At 38.1% G+C, this 15,352-nt stretch overlaps 1 protein-coding gene across 1 annotated transcript in view; it reads left to right on the top strand.

Annotated features, from left to right (window-relative positions):
- The window catches only part of ABCC4 (ATP-binding cassette, sub-family C (CFTR/MRP), member 4), a gene marked incomplete at its 3' end in the record, with an annotated part of 52,010 nt that extends 47,104 nt beyond the window's left edge, over nucleotides 1-4,906 (top strand). Inside the window, exons 17-19 of the mRNA XM_009581032.1 lie at nucleotides 1,255-1,292; nucleotides 1,655-1,755; nucleotides 4,760-4,906. Coding sequence (XP_009579327.1) covers nucleotides 1,255-1,292; nucleotides 1,655-1,755; nucleotides 4,760-4,906 — 286 coding nt within the window. The remainder of the gene's footprint in view (nucleotides 1-1,254; nucleotides 1,293-1,654; nucleotides 1,756-4,759) is intronic.
- Between the last annotated feature and the right edge of the window lie 10,446 nt (nucleotides 4,907-15,352).

Here is a 15,352-nt window from a genome sequence, read left to right as displayed (position 1 = left end):
AATGTTTGGGAGCATGGTGTTCTTTAATAATTTTGTATTATGCTCGATCAAATTTTGTGTATCAGCATGGAGTTTTGGTACAGCATTGAGAGGTCTTGCACTGATCCTTATTTCAACAGTTTTAATACTTCAATAAAATAATTATTTCACTGGCAGCATGGCACAGAAATTATAAGCCAGTCTAATTTTTGGAGATAGAGGACAAAATCATAAAGTGTATAAAGTAGTGTTTAACAAACCTGAACAGTCAGTATGTTTCCAGTTGAAGAGGGGGTATGAGAGGGCAGAGTCTGACAAAAGTGTTAAAAGAAAAGCTGGTCTGCTGATAAGTGCAGGTTATGAGAAGGGCTAGAAGGAGGGTCACTGTTTAGCAGGATAAGAAAGTGAGGAAGAGGATAGGCAAATATTGTGTGTAATGCAGACTGTAGCCGGTATGTAAAATAATTTTTAAACAAGGAAAATTATTTTGAAACTTACTGAAAGAAATGGTGAGCTGAGGAAGCTGCGTGAAGATAGTTTATTGCCTTTTTCTCTTTTTTGAAAGCTTAAATTCATTTCATGGAAATGATTCATCTTGGCTGTAAAAAATAGTCTATGTATTTAGGCATGTTACTTCCTTTTTGCTTGTCCTTGAATTGGGTCTGTTGAAAAGATAGCTGAGCAAGATCAAATCTCTGCAGTAGACCGCCCAGAACTTTAAATTCACGTGAACAGAGGTGTATTTTGAGATAAATAACCCTGTTACAAGTTTGTAGTCACCTCTCAGCACAGAAAGAAGGTGGCAGTAGGAGTTTTTCCCTCCCGCTCTTCTCTCATCCTCCTTCAACCCTGTTTCTGGCAATTATCTCCTGTAAACACAAATTTCTGGACTGGTAACATCAGAAAGTTTGTTAATCAAAAAGCATTTTGGAATATCTCTAGTAGCAAATTTAGGAACTGAAAAAATGAGTTCTTTAATGTGCAATTAACATACATTAGGAAAAGCTGCTATATTTTGTTTACTTAAGTTTATTGCTTTCCTTTAGTTTCCTATCATGTAAGGTAATTTAAGGTAACTTCTTTCTTTGTAGAGGGTTCTAATGCACCTTCTAATGTGCTTTGCAAATTGCTGCTGGTCTTGAAAGACTGGATGGCATACTTTCCTGAATATATGATGTTTTCCCAGAGAACATGAAAGAATAGCACGGAAATTTAATTTTCTAATGTTTTTTTCATTTTGTAAGACGATTCTTGTATTTGCCTCTCTTACTCAAGGTGGCATATGTGCTCCAGGACTGGTGGCTTTCTTACTGGTAAGTTGGTGATAATAACTGGTCAGTCATTCCTGCCTTTTCAGTCAAGTGCTGTTTGTCTAATAGAAATCAGTGTTGTATAGGTGGTGGTGGTGGGAGAAACCTGTTCTAGGAAACTTCAGAATATGCTTGATCTTTTTCTGATCTCCACTCATTTTGTGTGGGGAAAAATAATGAAACTTTATGCTGAAGTGTAGCCTGTGATCGCTTCTACTCATGGTGTGATGCATGACAACATCAGTACATGGGATCTTGTGAACTAAGGATTTCAACAGAGTTGAATCTAGAAACAGTTAAACGTACTCATGAATATTTGCAGAATGTGATTTGATGATCGCTATCTTCTGTATGCATTTCCACAGGGCAAATCATCAAGAAAAGTTGAATGTCACAAGGAATGGAAATAATGGAGCAAATGAGACTGAACATCTAGACCTTAACTTCTATTTGGGAATTTACGCAGGTAATTACACATGCATGTGTGTGTGTCTAAAGAACTATTTATTATCTGACCTGTCATAATAAACAGTTTTGAGAGGTGGGAAGCAACGGCAATGTGGGGAAATGTGATTTCTAGCAGTAACTGAATAACGTCTTAAAAGATTAGGAGCCTGAATCTTGCTTCCTGACTAAATTAATTGGAATAAATAAAATAAAAAATCTAACAGAAGAAATAGGTTGAATGCAGACTCTTCATTTGCTTTGCCTGGATTTTGGAAAGTAAGCTAGGAAATGAGTATTCAAAAAGTCAGTCACAGTAAGGTTGTGGTTATTGTCTGTACTAATAGGTCATTGGGCTAGATCTTCAGTCATTATATGGATGGGCAAGAGGGATTAGAAATGGATCTTCATTCTGCGCTGTTCTAAAACTTTGCCTGGCTACTTTCCTCCTGAAGTGCCATAGCAAAAGAACCCGTTTTTAAAAAGCATCCTAGATGGGTATGCAAAGCAGGATGTCAAAAAACATTTCAATGTATTTCAACAGGTAGCCATAGGCTTCTGAACGTCCAGAAAAGGGCATTGATCCTTGTATTCAGGCATCCAAACATCTTGAAATACTGCTCTGAAATGTAGTAAAAATTGGCATAGAAAAATCATGTGTAGAAATAAGCTCTCGGACTCTGCTATTTAGGACTTCTAGTGATGTACAGTTTTGTATAGAATGGTAGTTTCTTGATGGAGATGTAAATGATAGGTCTGAGAAAACAGGTGGAATACCAGAAGAATATGTATTGAATGTATTCAGAAACATCTCTCACAGGTGAGAGGATAGGTGGAGGATTTTTTGTTTGAATTTTTTTCGGGAATCCACGTGATCTAAGTGCTTGACAGAAATCATTGTGCTTGGCCTGGGAAGCAACAGTTTAGGAGCCAGATAAACTTGGCTCTTATTTTCCCTATGTAATGTCTTATTTCATGAGCCGTTCCAGTGGACTGCACAGTATGATCAAGTGTGGCAAACTTGGCTTTCTCTGACCATATAACCTAAACCACATTAAGGAAAATTTTATCCTTTAAGGCAAATTTTGTTCTAGATAGCAGAACAGCAAAAGTTACTTTTATATTGAAATGTTCAGATGGCTTAGTGAGATATTTGCAATAGTTGAACAGACGGTATTGACTTAGCTACACAAAATTGTAAGTGAAGTTGAAAAATTTATAAAAAGATAGCACACTTCATATGAAATACATAATAATCTAACTTATCCTTTTCTATAACCTCTGAAACTGTATAAAATAATTTTTATTTCTGATTCTCAATGTTTGGAAAAAGAAAAAGATCATGATGGTAGTTCCTTCCTAGTCCTAATTGTTTCTATGAGACAAAGATTTAGAAGAGTAAAATTTCTGTTAATGGGAAGCCCCATTGGCCAGAACTGAGGTACCAATTCCACACCTTTTCTATAAAGTGAATGTGCAAAGAGTCCTTGTCTCTCTCATACTGAGGTGGTAAGCTTGTAAACGGGGAAAGCAAAAATCTTCGGCATGACACAGAATGGATGAAGGACTTGAAAGTAAGTCTCGTTCCTCTCCTTCCTCCCCAGCCATTAGATCTTTTCAGGTGATTCATTTGGTGAGGGTTATTCCAGCAGCTTCCAGTGGCTTCCAAGCCTGAGTGAAGTTGTACAGAAATGTGGGGTTCCCAGGACGTGCTCCCTCTCCTCCCATCGCTCCCACAGACTGCTGTTAGGCATGGGCTCTGCCGCAGCCTCCTGCTTAGTACCTCTTCTGCTCCCTTTTTGCATGACCCAGTTTTCCTGTTTGGGTACGTGCAGTTACTCTTGGAAAAGTTGTTTTCTTCTACCTGGCCCGGAATACAGCAGTCAGGACAGGGCAAACAAGCTCTCTTCCCAGCCACGTGCTTTTTTCTTAAAAGCAGCACCGTGCAGAACATGGGCAATCAACTGCGAGCAGACAAATGAAATAGTGATACATTTTCTTGCATCCTGTGAGGATACAGCAGTAAGCCGGATGGAATAACTGATTGACTTAACCGCATTTTCCCGCTGTTAACCATAGCTGTACCTGAATGGCATCTAGTTTTAACCTGTCCTTAGAATAGACGATGTTTTATGTTGATAGTTAGGGTCTAACTTAAGGGTGTCCTCAAGGCCTGAGCGTCTGGGCTTGTGGTGGCTATGCTTAGTTCTGGAGCAGATCACCTGGCAGCCTGGAAGCACTGCCAAAGGTAAGGTTAACACCTTCACTGTTCACCTTCATCGACTGGGAATTTGGGCAGCCACGTTGGAGATTACACACGGCAAACAGAGCAGCAGCAATCTCACCATTCTTTGTTTCCATCTTTTGCCCTGTAGCACCCCTGTCTTGTAAGTGGAGATGTGCCCAGAAGAAAGACAAACAGTCTGCAGACCAATTCCTATTGGAATTGGGCTCTATTTCACATGGCATAAGGGATGCATCTTATACCGTGTTAAAGAAATACACATAATTTAAATGATTTGATGTGGTTTACATCAAGGGGAAGAATGGCATGAGTGGTTTGGGCTGATTGAGAATAACTCAAGGTTGTCTCTAAATAGCCATGTATATATTACTTGGTTAATACCTGCTGGCAAATGTTGAATCTTCACAGTGACCTCTGCAAGCCACAATTATCCATGGCACTGTGAAATGAATTTCTTAGCAGAGCTGTTATGCAGATGGTTTTAATACAGGTTTATTTCATGGGTTAACAGACATTTCCTACATTTCTATAAAGTACCAATTCTTTCAAACCGAAAAAGATAAATTGTTTAAATAGATGATGTGATAGTAACGGAAGCTGGTAACAAATATAAGATACCTATGTTCTGTGCTCAGTCTGAGACTTTACATTTAAGTTTGGATTCTTGTTATATACAGAAGTCAACAAAATTTAGTTTTAGTTCAGTTTTATTTTTAAATTCTTTCCCTGGTGAAAGATCCATATCTGTATGCAAACTCTGTCCGTGTTTTTTTAATTTCAGGTTTAACGGTGGCTACAATACTGTTTGGCGTAATAAGAAGTCTTCTGGTGTTTCAAGTTCTTGTTAATTCTGGTCAGACTTTGCACAACAAAATGTTTCAATCCATTTTGAAAGCTCCTGTCTTGTTTTTTGACAGAAATCCTATAGGTAAGTTTAACAGTAGAAAACCCTTTAACATTTAATGTACCTCATTGATTATGTTAACTGTACTATTTCTGGGCAATTACAATTTTACAGTATTTTTGCACACTTGTGGGGTTTTTTTGCTTCTTTTACTTAAAATCTTTAAGTTTAACAGTGTTGTCTTTTTAAATTTAAAAGTCAGAATGTTGGCTGATTATTGATGGTTGATCTCACTCTCTTCAAATGCAGACTACAGAAAAATGAATTACCTGTGGCTTTGGTGTTGTACATTGACCTGCTGGTTGCATTGCTGTCCTGATTCAGTTACACAGGGGTATCTTCCATATGCTGAATGTATATGTATGCATTTTGTGGGGATACATTTGTTGTGCTTTTCTTTGAAAGCTTAATCCCAACAATTATTAGCCCTTTTAAAAAATAATTTTAAGCATGTGTGGTAATTCACAGTTTTGAGAAACTGTGTAGCTTACTATCCTTCGAGAATACACAAAAGCATAAAGCATGCAATTTAAAACAGTAATCCAGATCCTTATGTTCTTCAGAAGAAACGAGAGAGAAGCTGGAGCAGAGTGAAGAGAGTGGGGAAGTGGGGTGGTACTGATTTACTAGCCAGTCTTGCATGAGAAACAGAAATCTGATGGTCTTCACTCCCTTGAAGAAAAGGAACATAGGCTTGTTCTCATAGTTCCAGAAGCCGTTTAATGATTGTAAGGGTATATAGGGATGGCTTTATTGTTTCACATAAATTAGTAATATTTTCGGGAAAAAAATACTCATGTGGAGAAAAGGTTCGTGTCCATAATATGATGAACGAAACATCTACAACTTCCTCTCTAAAAAAAAAAAATACACAACTGCAGAAGTTTAAGGCTGTGTTATGTAGTCTACTTGTACTGTGAGTCTGTGGTAGTGTAAATTCAAGGCCACTGCAAAGGATTAGAAGTGAAGCCATAAGCTCAGGAGGCAGGTTAGTGGAGAGCTAGTGAGAGCACGTACATCAGAAGAAATCATAGTACTGATGGGGTTTGTTGTCAGATAGGCAGGGGTATTCCTCTTCTCTCTCTCTCTCTCTCTCTCTTTTTTTTTTTTTTTTGTGTGTGTGTGTGCAATAACTGTATTTTTGAGGGAATACATAATCACCTTGTAAGAATGCCCATAAACCTGGCTCATCATAACAAACTAAGAACTACAGAGTAAACATCAGGGACAATGTAGGGTAATAAATAGCAGTTTGCTTTGTAACATACTGTGAAGCTCAAATTAGCAGTGCTTTGTAAAAATGACATTCGTAAAACCTGCCTATCGCTGGTATTCACACACTGTCGTGACTTACAGATGTGTGTTTCTATTTATCAGCAGATATTTTATAACAGATTAACGTCAGTGTGCATATATTTCTTTCCTTTCATCTTTCTTTTGGTCACGGTAGCATGCAAAGGTACTGCTGTTCTGATCTATGCATCTTTTGAAAACGGAAGAAAGAAAAGGGAAAAGGTGATATCTGAGATGATGCTCTTGTTCAGCACTGCAGCATGTAGCAGTTCTGAAATTCTGTTTTCAACATCTATGATTCTTTGTCTGATTTACATGCTTTTTACTGTGTATTTATTTTTTAGAACTTCAGGTGCTATTTTTTTGCATTGGGGTGAGATTTGTTTGAGTAGAAGTCTTTTTTTCTTTTTTTTTTTTCCCCTTCTCTTCTCTCTTCTCTCTTCTCTCTTCTCTCTTCTCTCTTCTCTCTTCTCTCTTCTCTCTTCTCTCTTCTCTCTTCTCTCTTCTCTCTTCTCTCTTCTCTCTTCTCTCTTCTCTCTTCTCTCTTCTCTCTTCTCTCTTCTCTCTTCTCTCTTCTCTCTTCTCTCTTCTCTCTTCTCTCTTCTCTCTTCTCTCTTCTCTCTTCTCTCTTCTCTCTTCTCTCTTCTCTCTTCTCTCTTCTCTCTTCTCTCTTCTCTCTTCTCTCTTCTCTCTTCTCTCTTCTCTCTTCTCTCTTCTCTCTTCTCTCTTCTCTCTTCTCTCTTCTCTCTTCTCTCTTCTCTCTTCTCTCTTCTCTCTTCTCTCTTCTCTCTTCTCTCTTCTCTCTTCTCTCTTCTCTCTTCTCTCTTCTCTCTTCTCTCTTCTCTCTTCTCTCTTCTCTCTTCTCTCTTCTCTCTTCTCTCTTCTCTCTTCTCTCTTCTCTCTTCTCTCTTCTCTCTTCTCTCTTCTCTCTTCTCTCTTCTCTCTTCTCTCTTCTCTCTTCTCTCTTCTCTCTTCTCTCTTCTCTCTTCTCTCTTCTCTCTTCTCTCTTCTCTCTTCTCTCTTCTCTCTTCTCTCTTCTTCTCTCTTCTCTTTTCTCTTTTTTTCTCTTTTCTCTTTTCTCTTTTCTCTTTTTTTCTCTTTTCTCTTTTCTCTTTTCTCTTTTCTTCTTTTTCTTTTCTCTTTTCTCTTTTCTTCTTTTTCTTTTCTCTTTTCTTCTTTTTCTTTTCTCTTTTCTTCTTTTTCTTTTCTCTTTTTTCTTCTTTTTTCTTTCTTTTTTTTTTCTTTCTTTTTTTAATATGCCTTGCTATGAGAGACACACTAAAAAGAAATTGAAATTATTAAAGGCTCCTTTTTCTACAGTTGTGATTGTAATAGCCAAGCCAAACTATTAGTTATCATATTCCATATTAGCAAAGCTGATATTGCAGTGTCAGATCTGCCATTTAAGCATCCAGCATGTTCTCAGTATTTGTGTGAGGTCTCTAAGACCTTAGCAGAAGCAATTGCTGAACTGACTTTTGCTGTTTTATTTATCCAAAAATAATTAGCAATTAAAAACTGCCATGGCCAGTGTTTTGAACACACGGTGATCCATGTTCCAAAGTCGAGGAAGGAAACTTAAATAGACATCCCAAGCTCTCAGTAGTTCTTACTGGGGAAACAGACTAATGAGCAGCATCAAGGAGTCGACATTAGGAAATGGAAATACGTGGTGAATCATGACATGTCTGTCAGCTCCCAACAGTGTAGTTCCAATCAGTCATGGTAAATAAATGAGATGACTTATTTCTAAAAAAATTATGCTTTGTGAATCAATTTAGGCATGAGCCCAAGATCTCTCTTTACAGATTGCGTTAGCAATATATAGGGAGGGGAAGGTTGTAAAGGGAACAGTAACGAGCATCTTACCCAGAAGATACAAGAATTTGATTACATAGCAGAGACAGAAAAGGAATATGAGGACCCCTCTCCTTTTTCCCTTCCCACCCAAATATATTTGTATGTACACAGATTTCACCTTTGTGTAATTTGGCATAGATCTAGAAATAGTTAGATGTTACTGCTTTAAGTATGTCTTGCATTGAAAGAACCTTATTAATAAATGACTGTCTCTTTCTTTCTTAAGCACTTAACCTAACCCTATTGAGCTGATAATCCTAAGTGACTAAATCTTATTGTGTTATCCAGCATTCAGAAAGAATAATCAGATATTTATGAAATTCAAATTTATCAGCAGATATCTATACAGCATCGCTTAAACAGCTATAGTGAAAGCTTGATGGGAAGTTAGAGATTAAGTGGTTGTATTTTGGGCTTTATCACATCTGACTTGTCTGCGTTTGTTGACAGAACTTTTTTATTTTTTGGAGTGTAGAATTTGACTCTCTTGAAACTTCCTTTGCTCTTCTATTCATATCCCAGTAAGGGAATTGCATGCATGTCCAGGTGTCTGTAAGGAAGAAAATGTGGACATTTTCTACTTCATAGTGAATGCTTTATATATTCCTCTTCATGTGTCACTTGCAGGAATAAAGGGTTTGATTTCTGTGCACGTCTGGCACAAGAGGGCAGCATGATCTGTTTTATCCCAGTCTAGCATTACAACAGCTTGTTAGAAGGATAACAAAATTTGTCTGTTGTTTTTAGAGGTGATATTTGAGGAGTGAATTTTCAACCTCTCCACTGAGCAATAGTAACCTGGTTCCATTCAGTTGTCCTCGTTATCTGCAAGTATAATATTTTTCTCTTAATCTTTTACACAGTAAGCTTTTCAGCTTCATGTAATGCTGAGTTCAGGAACTTTGTTGGCTTTGTAATTAGTGGCCAAAAGTCGGATAATCCTATACAGTCTGATGCTTTGGTCCCGTCAAGGAGACCTCCTTCAGCCATTATTCCTTTTAATTTCTCTTTCAAGATGTTTGTAATATTTCAGAACAAATTTGCTAGGAAGCTAGATAAAAGGGACCAGGACTTCAGCAGCAATGACTTGAATTGGGAGTTCCCTCTTTTGAAATTAGTTTCTTATTGGTAGTTTAGGAGATCCTAGTTTTGACAAGCTTCAGGATTTGAATCAAGATTACTTGCTTAGCTTGTAAACAAATTTTTCTTTTCTGGGATTTGGAGACAGAGATTTCTTCAGAGAAGGGATGCTAATGTGTAACTGCATCACTGGTAGTTTTAGTGGAGATTGTGTGTAATTTTGAATTGCGTTGAGTTTTGGAAACTGAAACCTGCTGCTGCTGTGCTGATGGGTGCTGTAAGAATGAATGCATGATATGGATGAATGTGTTCAGATAAAATAGGAATCTCTTCCCCTTCCAGAGATCTGTCTAAAATTCACATTGAACCAGAACTACTGCAGAAATGCGTAGGAAAATCTAGCTCCTCTTCTTTTTTTTTTTTTTTTTAAATTGTATCTCTCCAAACTCTTGGTTCTGACAGTTCATAGAAGGAGGAGAAATATTTTGGCAGACATTACAGTATTTCTGGCCTTCCTAGAAATAGAAAGCACTGAGTTGTGTCACGGTTGTCTTCTACCTTTTAAATTAGCAGATTTCCCCCCCCCCCCCATAAATGCTTTGTGGAAGCTGTAAATAAACATTGATCCCTTTGGGTGCTTACCCAGACTTTGAGGTTTGACCAGGTTATAAAGAGAAATGTTCCTCTGTCTTGGCAGCCAGGAGTGACGTGCCAAACTAATAGCTAATAGCAGCATATAAAAGCAAACTCTGAATATTAAAAGATAAAAATGTGAAAGAAAGCTGTTGTTATACTGAAGAGTTTGTTTTTCTTTAAGGCATAAGGATTTTAATTATGGTGTTCATAAATCAAGTGTTGAAACACCTATAATTTGACAGAGAAAGTTTCTTTATAGGATTAAAAGCATGTTCATCAATGCACAAGTGCCTATCTGCATTTTATCTGACAGAAGTGTCAAATGGGCAGTGTTGTTAAAGTATTTAAACCGTATAATATTTGCAACAAATATGATATTTCAGCAGTTTGAAAATTACAATGCTGATAATGAGGTTGTTAAATTATACTCTATCAGTTGGATAGTGAAACTGCTCTAGTTAGTGTACGTTAATGTATGCTTGTTCACACAAGTGATTCTGCTGAACAAGTAGCATGTTTAAACAAGAAATACTGGTCTTAAACCCTGTGATTTACAGTAGGTGGTGTTTTGGCATATCATGCAGTTAACAATGCAAAGCTTCGTGTTAAAATATTTCGTTTGTAGTTTCATTCATCACTGATATAAATATTCAGCAGCAATGCCAGAAAATGTATTGTATTCCTATTTGACTCAATGACTCAATTGCTTTCTCTTTTTCTGAAACAAGATCTATGCTATCTTTGTGATGCAGTTTTCAGATATTTCCTTGTGGTCAAGATGAATTCTGCGGGATTGTGAAAAACTATACCAGCTCTTTTGACAGCTTTCATGTTCTCTTAAGCTAATACAAAAAATACGTTGTCCTTAAAGCAGCAGAGGCTTTGTTTTTTGCTCGCTGTGCCAAGCTCTAAAGCACGTTCACATGTGCGCAGGTTTGTTAGTTTATGTTGAAAAGAAGTCCCTATAGGACAGCCTTTTGTTGTAAAATAAAAACACAGATTCTCTCTTCCGTGTTGGTAATCACTTGCATTTGTTGTTATTAAGATGGCAACACAATAGGTTCCATCAATCATCGAGATCCTTAACAACTGCACAATGTTGTAAATATTATGTTTGGGTGTTTGAGTGGAACAGCTCGTCACTGAAGTAGGTGTGGTAATTAAAACCTGTTAGGTTGCTACATGTGTTTAAAAAAAAAAAAACTTTAATGTTTTTTCATATAACAATGGCGATATGTACTTTAAAACCTTATCAGGGCGTGATTATTAAAAGGTATTTTGTGGGAGTTGCTCATTTACTGTTAGTATTATCATGGCTTTTGTTAAGAGTTTAAATAGCCTTACGCTTCCATGTGTTTTATCACCATTATGATTCTGTCAGGAACCTTATAAAGTTGATTGCTATAGGAGTAGTCTTTAAAGTTAGTGAATAGTACTCTGGAGTTATGTTTACGTTTATTATCTATTAGCATAACTCGAGTCAACTCTCTCCTATTTTTGTCTGCAATAATAATTGAATGAAACTCGGCCGTAAACTGATGAGACCAGCCCATTACATTTTCAGTTCACCGAGTCAGTGCTCACCCTATTTATGCTTAGTACACGAGATAAAATTAAAAGGTTCACGGAAAAGCTGTTTGTAGGAGGGGACGGGGCATTATTTGATAGGGAAATAGCGTGAAGCTGGTACTGACAACCACTTCCAAGTGCAGTCTCCTGCTTTCCTGGCACAGGATTTCATGTGCCTTCACAGAGATTTTCTATCGTCTTCACATTACGATCCCCTGGTGGGGAAAACGGCCTGCTGCGAAACTCATTTCTGGCCATATGCTGACCTGCCCAGATACTGCAAAGTCTAGTTTTTTCATTTGCTAGAGCGACCACAGAGAGAGCTGCTCTCGCCCCACCTCAGCTGAGCAAAAGGGAGGCACGGAGGAGTCGACCAAGACAGAGGAACCTAATTAAAAGCATTGACTTTAGAAGACAAGCCGTTCAGAGACAAGACATTCAGAGCCTGCAAGTGTAGCAGGAGAGTAAAAATGGAGTTATGTTTTAGTCTCGCATAGATGGCAGAGTATTTGATGAGGTTTGTGGCAAGGAGGAGGCAAATGTTGGTTGGAGGCACTTGAAAACAGAGGGAGAGACTGCAATAATATCAATGGAAAAACTGCAAGGGGCTTAATAGGGGGCCTAGCTGAGTGACGCGGCTGCTGATGGGATTTTTTAGACAATGTGAAGGATGGAGGGGGTTTTGGTAATACCTAGTTTAAATATATACCTTTTTTTGCTGTTTTTAATCTGCCTAAAAATTGTTGGATGCTGCTGTAACTGTTGTGTATAGTGGGGATTGGAGGCGCCGCATAGGTAGGACCTCCTCTCTTGCGGTTCGTGGACGCCCGTTCTGGGTGGGAAACGAGCATTTTTGAGAGATGAGGACAAACTTACCAAAACCCCACTTTCATTCCACCTTGGAACAAGGGAGAAGCATTTCCAAAAGAAATTATTTTGGGGAAGAGCAGGGCAGGGATAACAAATATCCAGGTGGTGAGAGCATGTATGTGGAACTTGGGGAAGGCAGCCCAGACCTCCTCCCTTTCTGATTTAATATGGGCCTTGAACACATGGCTCCCCCATCCCAGGTGAAAGCCCTATGCATCAGGCTCTTGGCTCTTCCGGGCTCTTTCCCGTGCCATAACCTTTCATTGCGGTCTCTTACGGACACACAGACACAGTCAGACCACTGTGGTGTTTGCAGAAAAAACAGCCCATTTATTTTTTTTTTTTTTTTTATTAATCTGAATGGCTGTAAATTAAAAGAAAACAAAGACTATCACAGTGCAAACTCATTTCATTAGCACTGTTCTTCTGCTTTGTACTGCACAGAAATCTTTCTCCCAGATGATCCTAGGTAATCTGCACTGTAGCATCTGGGTGAATTAATTAGTCTTCCTCCCCCCGCTCCAAATTGCCAGCATCTTGCAGATTATGCAACAAGTGAAGATTAGTTTGTGCCTGTGGTGATCTTGGAGAGTGTTTGGAAACAAAAGGCACTTCTTGATCCAAAATTAAAATTTTAGTGTAGAAAAGAATGGATGTTGTATGTGAATCTGCCTATTCTGGCAATCTAGAATAAAACCCAAAGGATAGAAATCAACAGTTAGGGAAGTGGAGGTATTGAATCGAGCTTGACTTTAGTGTCCTGTTCAGTTTAAAAAATACAAACTTGATAGAGTTAATTACTAAGCTATTTGCGAATAGTACAAGGCAACATTACTTGCTTGCTTCCACCCTGTCTTCCCCAGGTGTTCTTTTTTTTCATCAGAATCAGTAGGTACTTTGTCAGAAGCTTTTTGTTATGTATTCAGGTGAATACATATGCAGGACCTCCTTCAGGTTTTGATTTCTGATGTCATTTTATGCAAGATAATGTTATATTTGGAGGAGGCAGCGTTATGACAAGCTGTATATGTTGGCAGCTACCAGTCTTAAGAGAGCTTTACAAAGTTTTTTAAAATAGGACCAAGCATATGAAGAAATTTTTTTTTTTTATTAGTTAGTGGACATCAATAGTCCTGGAATTAGAATAGTAGTATGTAATAGACATTAATTATTGCTTGTGGCAATACCAACCATGAGGTAGGTAGCTTGAAACTGGAAACTGCAGGTTCATGGAGCTTTGTTTTAATGTTCAGTTAAATTTGGGCTCTTGTCGAACATATTCCTAGGTGATTCTCATTTGCATATTTTGTTGCCATAGCTTTTGTTTTTGGCTTGAGAAGAATATTTAGTTGTGGTGGTCCCTAACGAGAGGTTGTGGAGTGAGGAGATTTCTGAAACATCTGGAGAAACTGAGGCTGCTTTAGCTGTTACTCACCCAATGCTGGGTAGGAAATTGTATTCACAGAGCCAGCGTGCGAAGAAAGCTGACTGGTATATGGGACAACGGTGTCAAAGTCTTCATTCTCAACTGTTTGGTTCAGAGTAGAAGCGTGTTGTATACTAAGGAGGTGGTTTTGTTTTCGTGTTGGACTTTTCACTGCTATGGAAGACTCACGAATGACTACTGACCTGCTTGTCTTCTAGTTGTAGCATCCTCTCATCCTCCCTCATTTGCCAGTTAAAAAAAGAATAATACTCCCCCTCAAACTGGAGCTTTTATCATGTGCTACTTGTGCAACATTTATGAATTTGTAAACTCAAAGGAAGTTTGAAGTTAAACTCCTCATCCGTTCATGGTTTTTCTGTCCACCGACATGGTCCTTTTCAGTTTTCACCCACTGTTACCTGAATTTATCCTCTGCTTTCTGTGTCTGGGAATGCTACTCTTCCACCTCTCCCAACCCCTTTACACTGTCTTCTGCATGTGTCCTGCCCTCTTTCAAGCATAAATCTTCACTAGCCTGAGTTAGTGTTGGGGCACAGAGTGCAGAATAATCTGGAGGTGCGTGGAAAACTGAGAAAATGAAGATTTGGAACATGGACATTATTGCTGGCAATTACAAGGTATAATGGATGGAGCATAGATGGCCTAACTCTTCCTCAGTTTTCTTTTTATCAGATGTGATGAGATTTCTCTGTGTGTGTGGTAAACCTGTTTTTTCTTAATGAAGTTATTGTCTGTTTAATATGCAAATGATGCAATGCAGAATATTGCTAATTCGTGTGTAGGCAAGAAAAAACCCTCTGCTTTGTGGTAAGCTTCCCTTCATCAGGAATACATGTTCCTTTGTCCCTGCATGTATTCATTTTGCAGCATAATTTCATGTTCGTCAGTTTGAATATTCACAACCCAAAATAGATACAGTTGAGTCTAAATTTTCAGACAAAGTTCCTACATCTGTTTTTAAGATGTCACAAGTAATTTCTCATACAGGAATACTGTTCCTGCCCCATCCTTTCTAGGACATGACCAGAGGACAGTAAGTGATTAGATGCAGTGGGCATTTGCTCAGTGTTGTTTTTTTCCCCCCTCTCTCCTTTTTGATATGAATATTTAAAGCTGTAAATAAACTTTACACTATCTCATTCATCTCTTCTTCCAGTGCATGTATTTTCTGTTTATAATCTGTCATGCTGGTCTTCAGAGAGAAGGTGGTGAGTGACTGTCTTCACTTAGAGAGATTGGGTTTAGAATGTTACATGTTTTGTATGCAGTGATCTTCTCGTTACATGGGATAATGAACAGTTTCAGAAGTACTGTTGCTGTCTATCACTCGTGTTTGCTTTCTCTTCCCTCTCACTGAAATAGGGGAATATATACTTAATGTTGGGCGACTTAATGAAGGACCTTCTATTTTTGTTATGACCTGTAAACATGAGTAAATCTGTGCATCGCCTAATGAGATAGGAGCCTAACTTTCCTTCAGTTTACAGAAGGAGAAACTAAAAGCAAACTGAAGTGCTGGGGTTCCTATGCCTCTTCAGACCATATTTGCTGTATGGCGCTTACTTGGTTAAGTTACTGTTAAGTATAAAGTACAAACAGCATCTTTGTTATGGTAAGTTTATCCTTTCAGTAATAGAGGTTAAGGGTTCAGTGAGTAAAATATACAATTTTCTGGCATAAAATAATAGAACTTCTTCAAATCCATGATTATTTCT

The sequence above is a fragment of the Fulmarus glacialis genome, unplaced genomic scaffold (assembly GCF_000690835.1).
Source record: "Fulmarus glacialis isolate BGI_N327 unplaced genomic scaffold, ASM69083v1 scaffold8817, whole genome shotgun sequence".
Classification (NCBI taxonomy): Eukaryota; Metazoa; Chordata; class Aves; order Procellariiformes; family Procellariidae; genus Fulmarus; species Fulmarus glacialis.
Note: the sequence above shows the minus strand (reverse complement) of the source record. Positions and strands in the feature narration are given on the sequence as shown.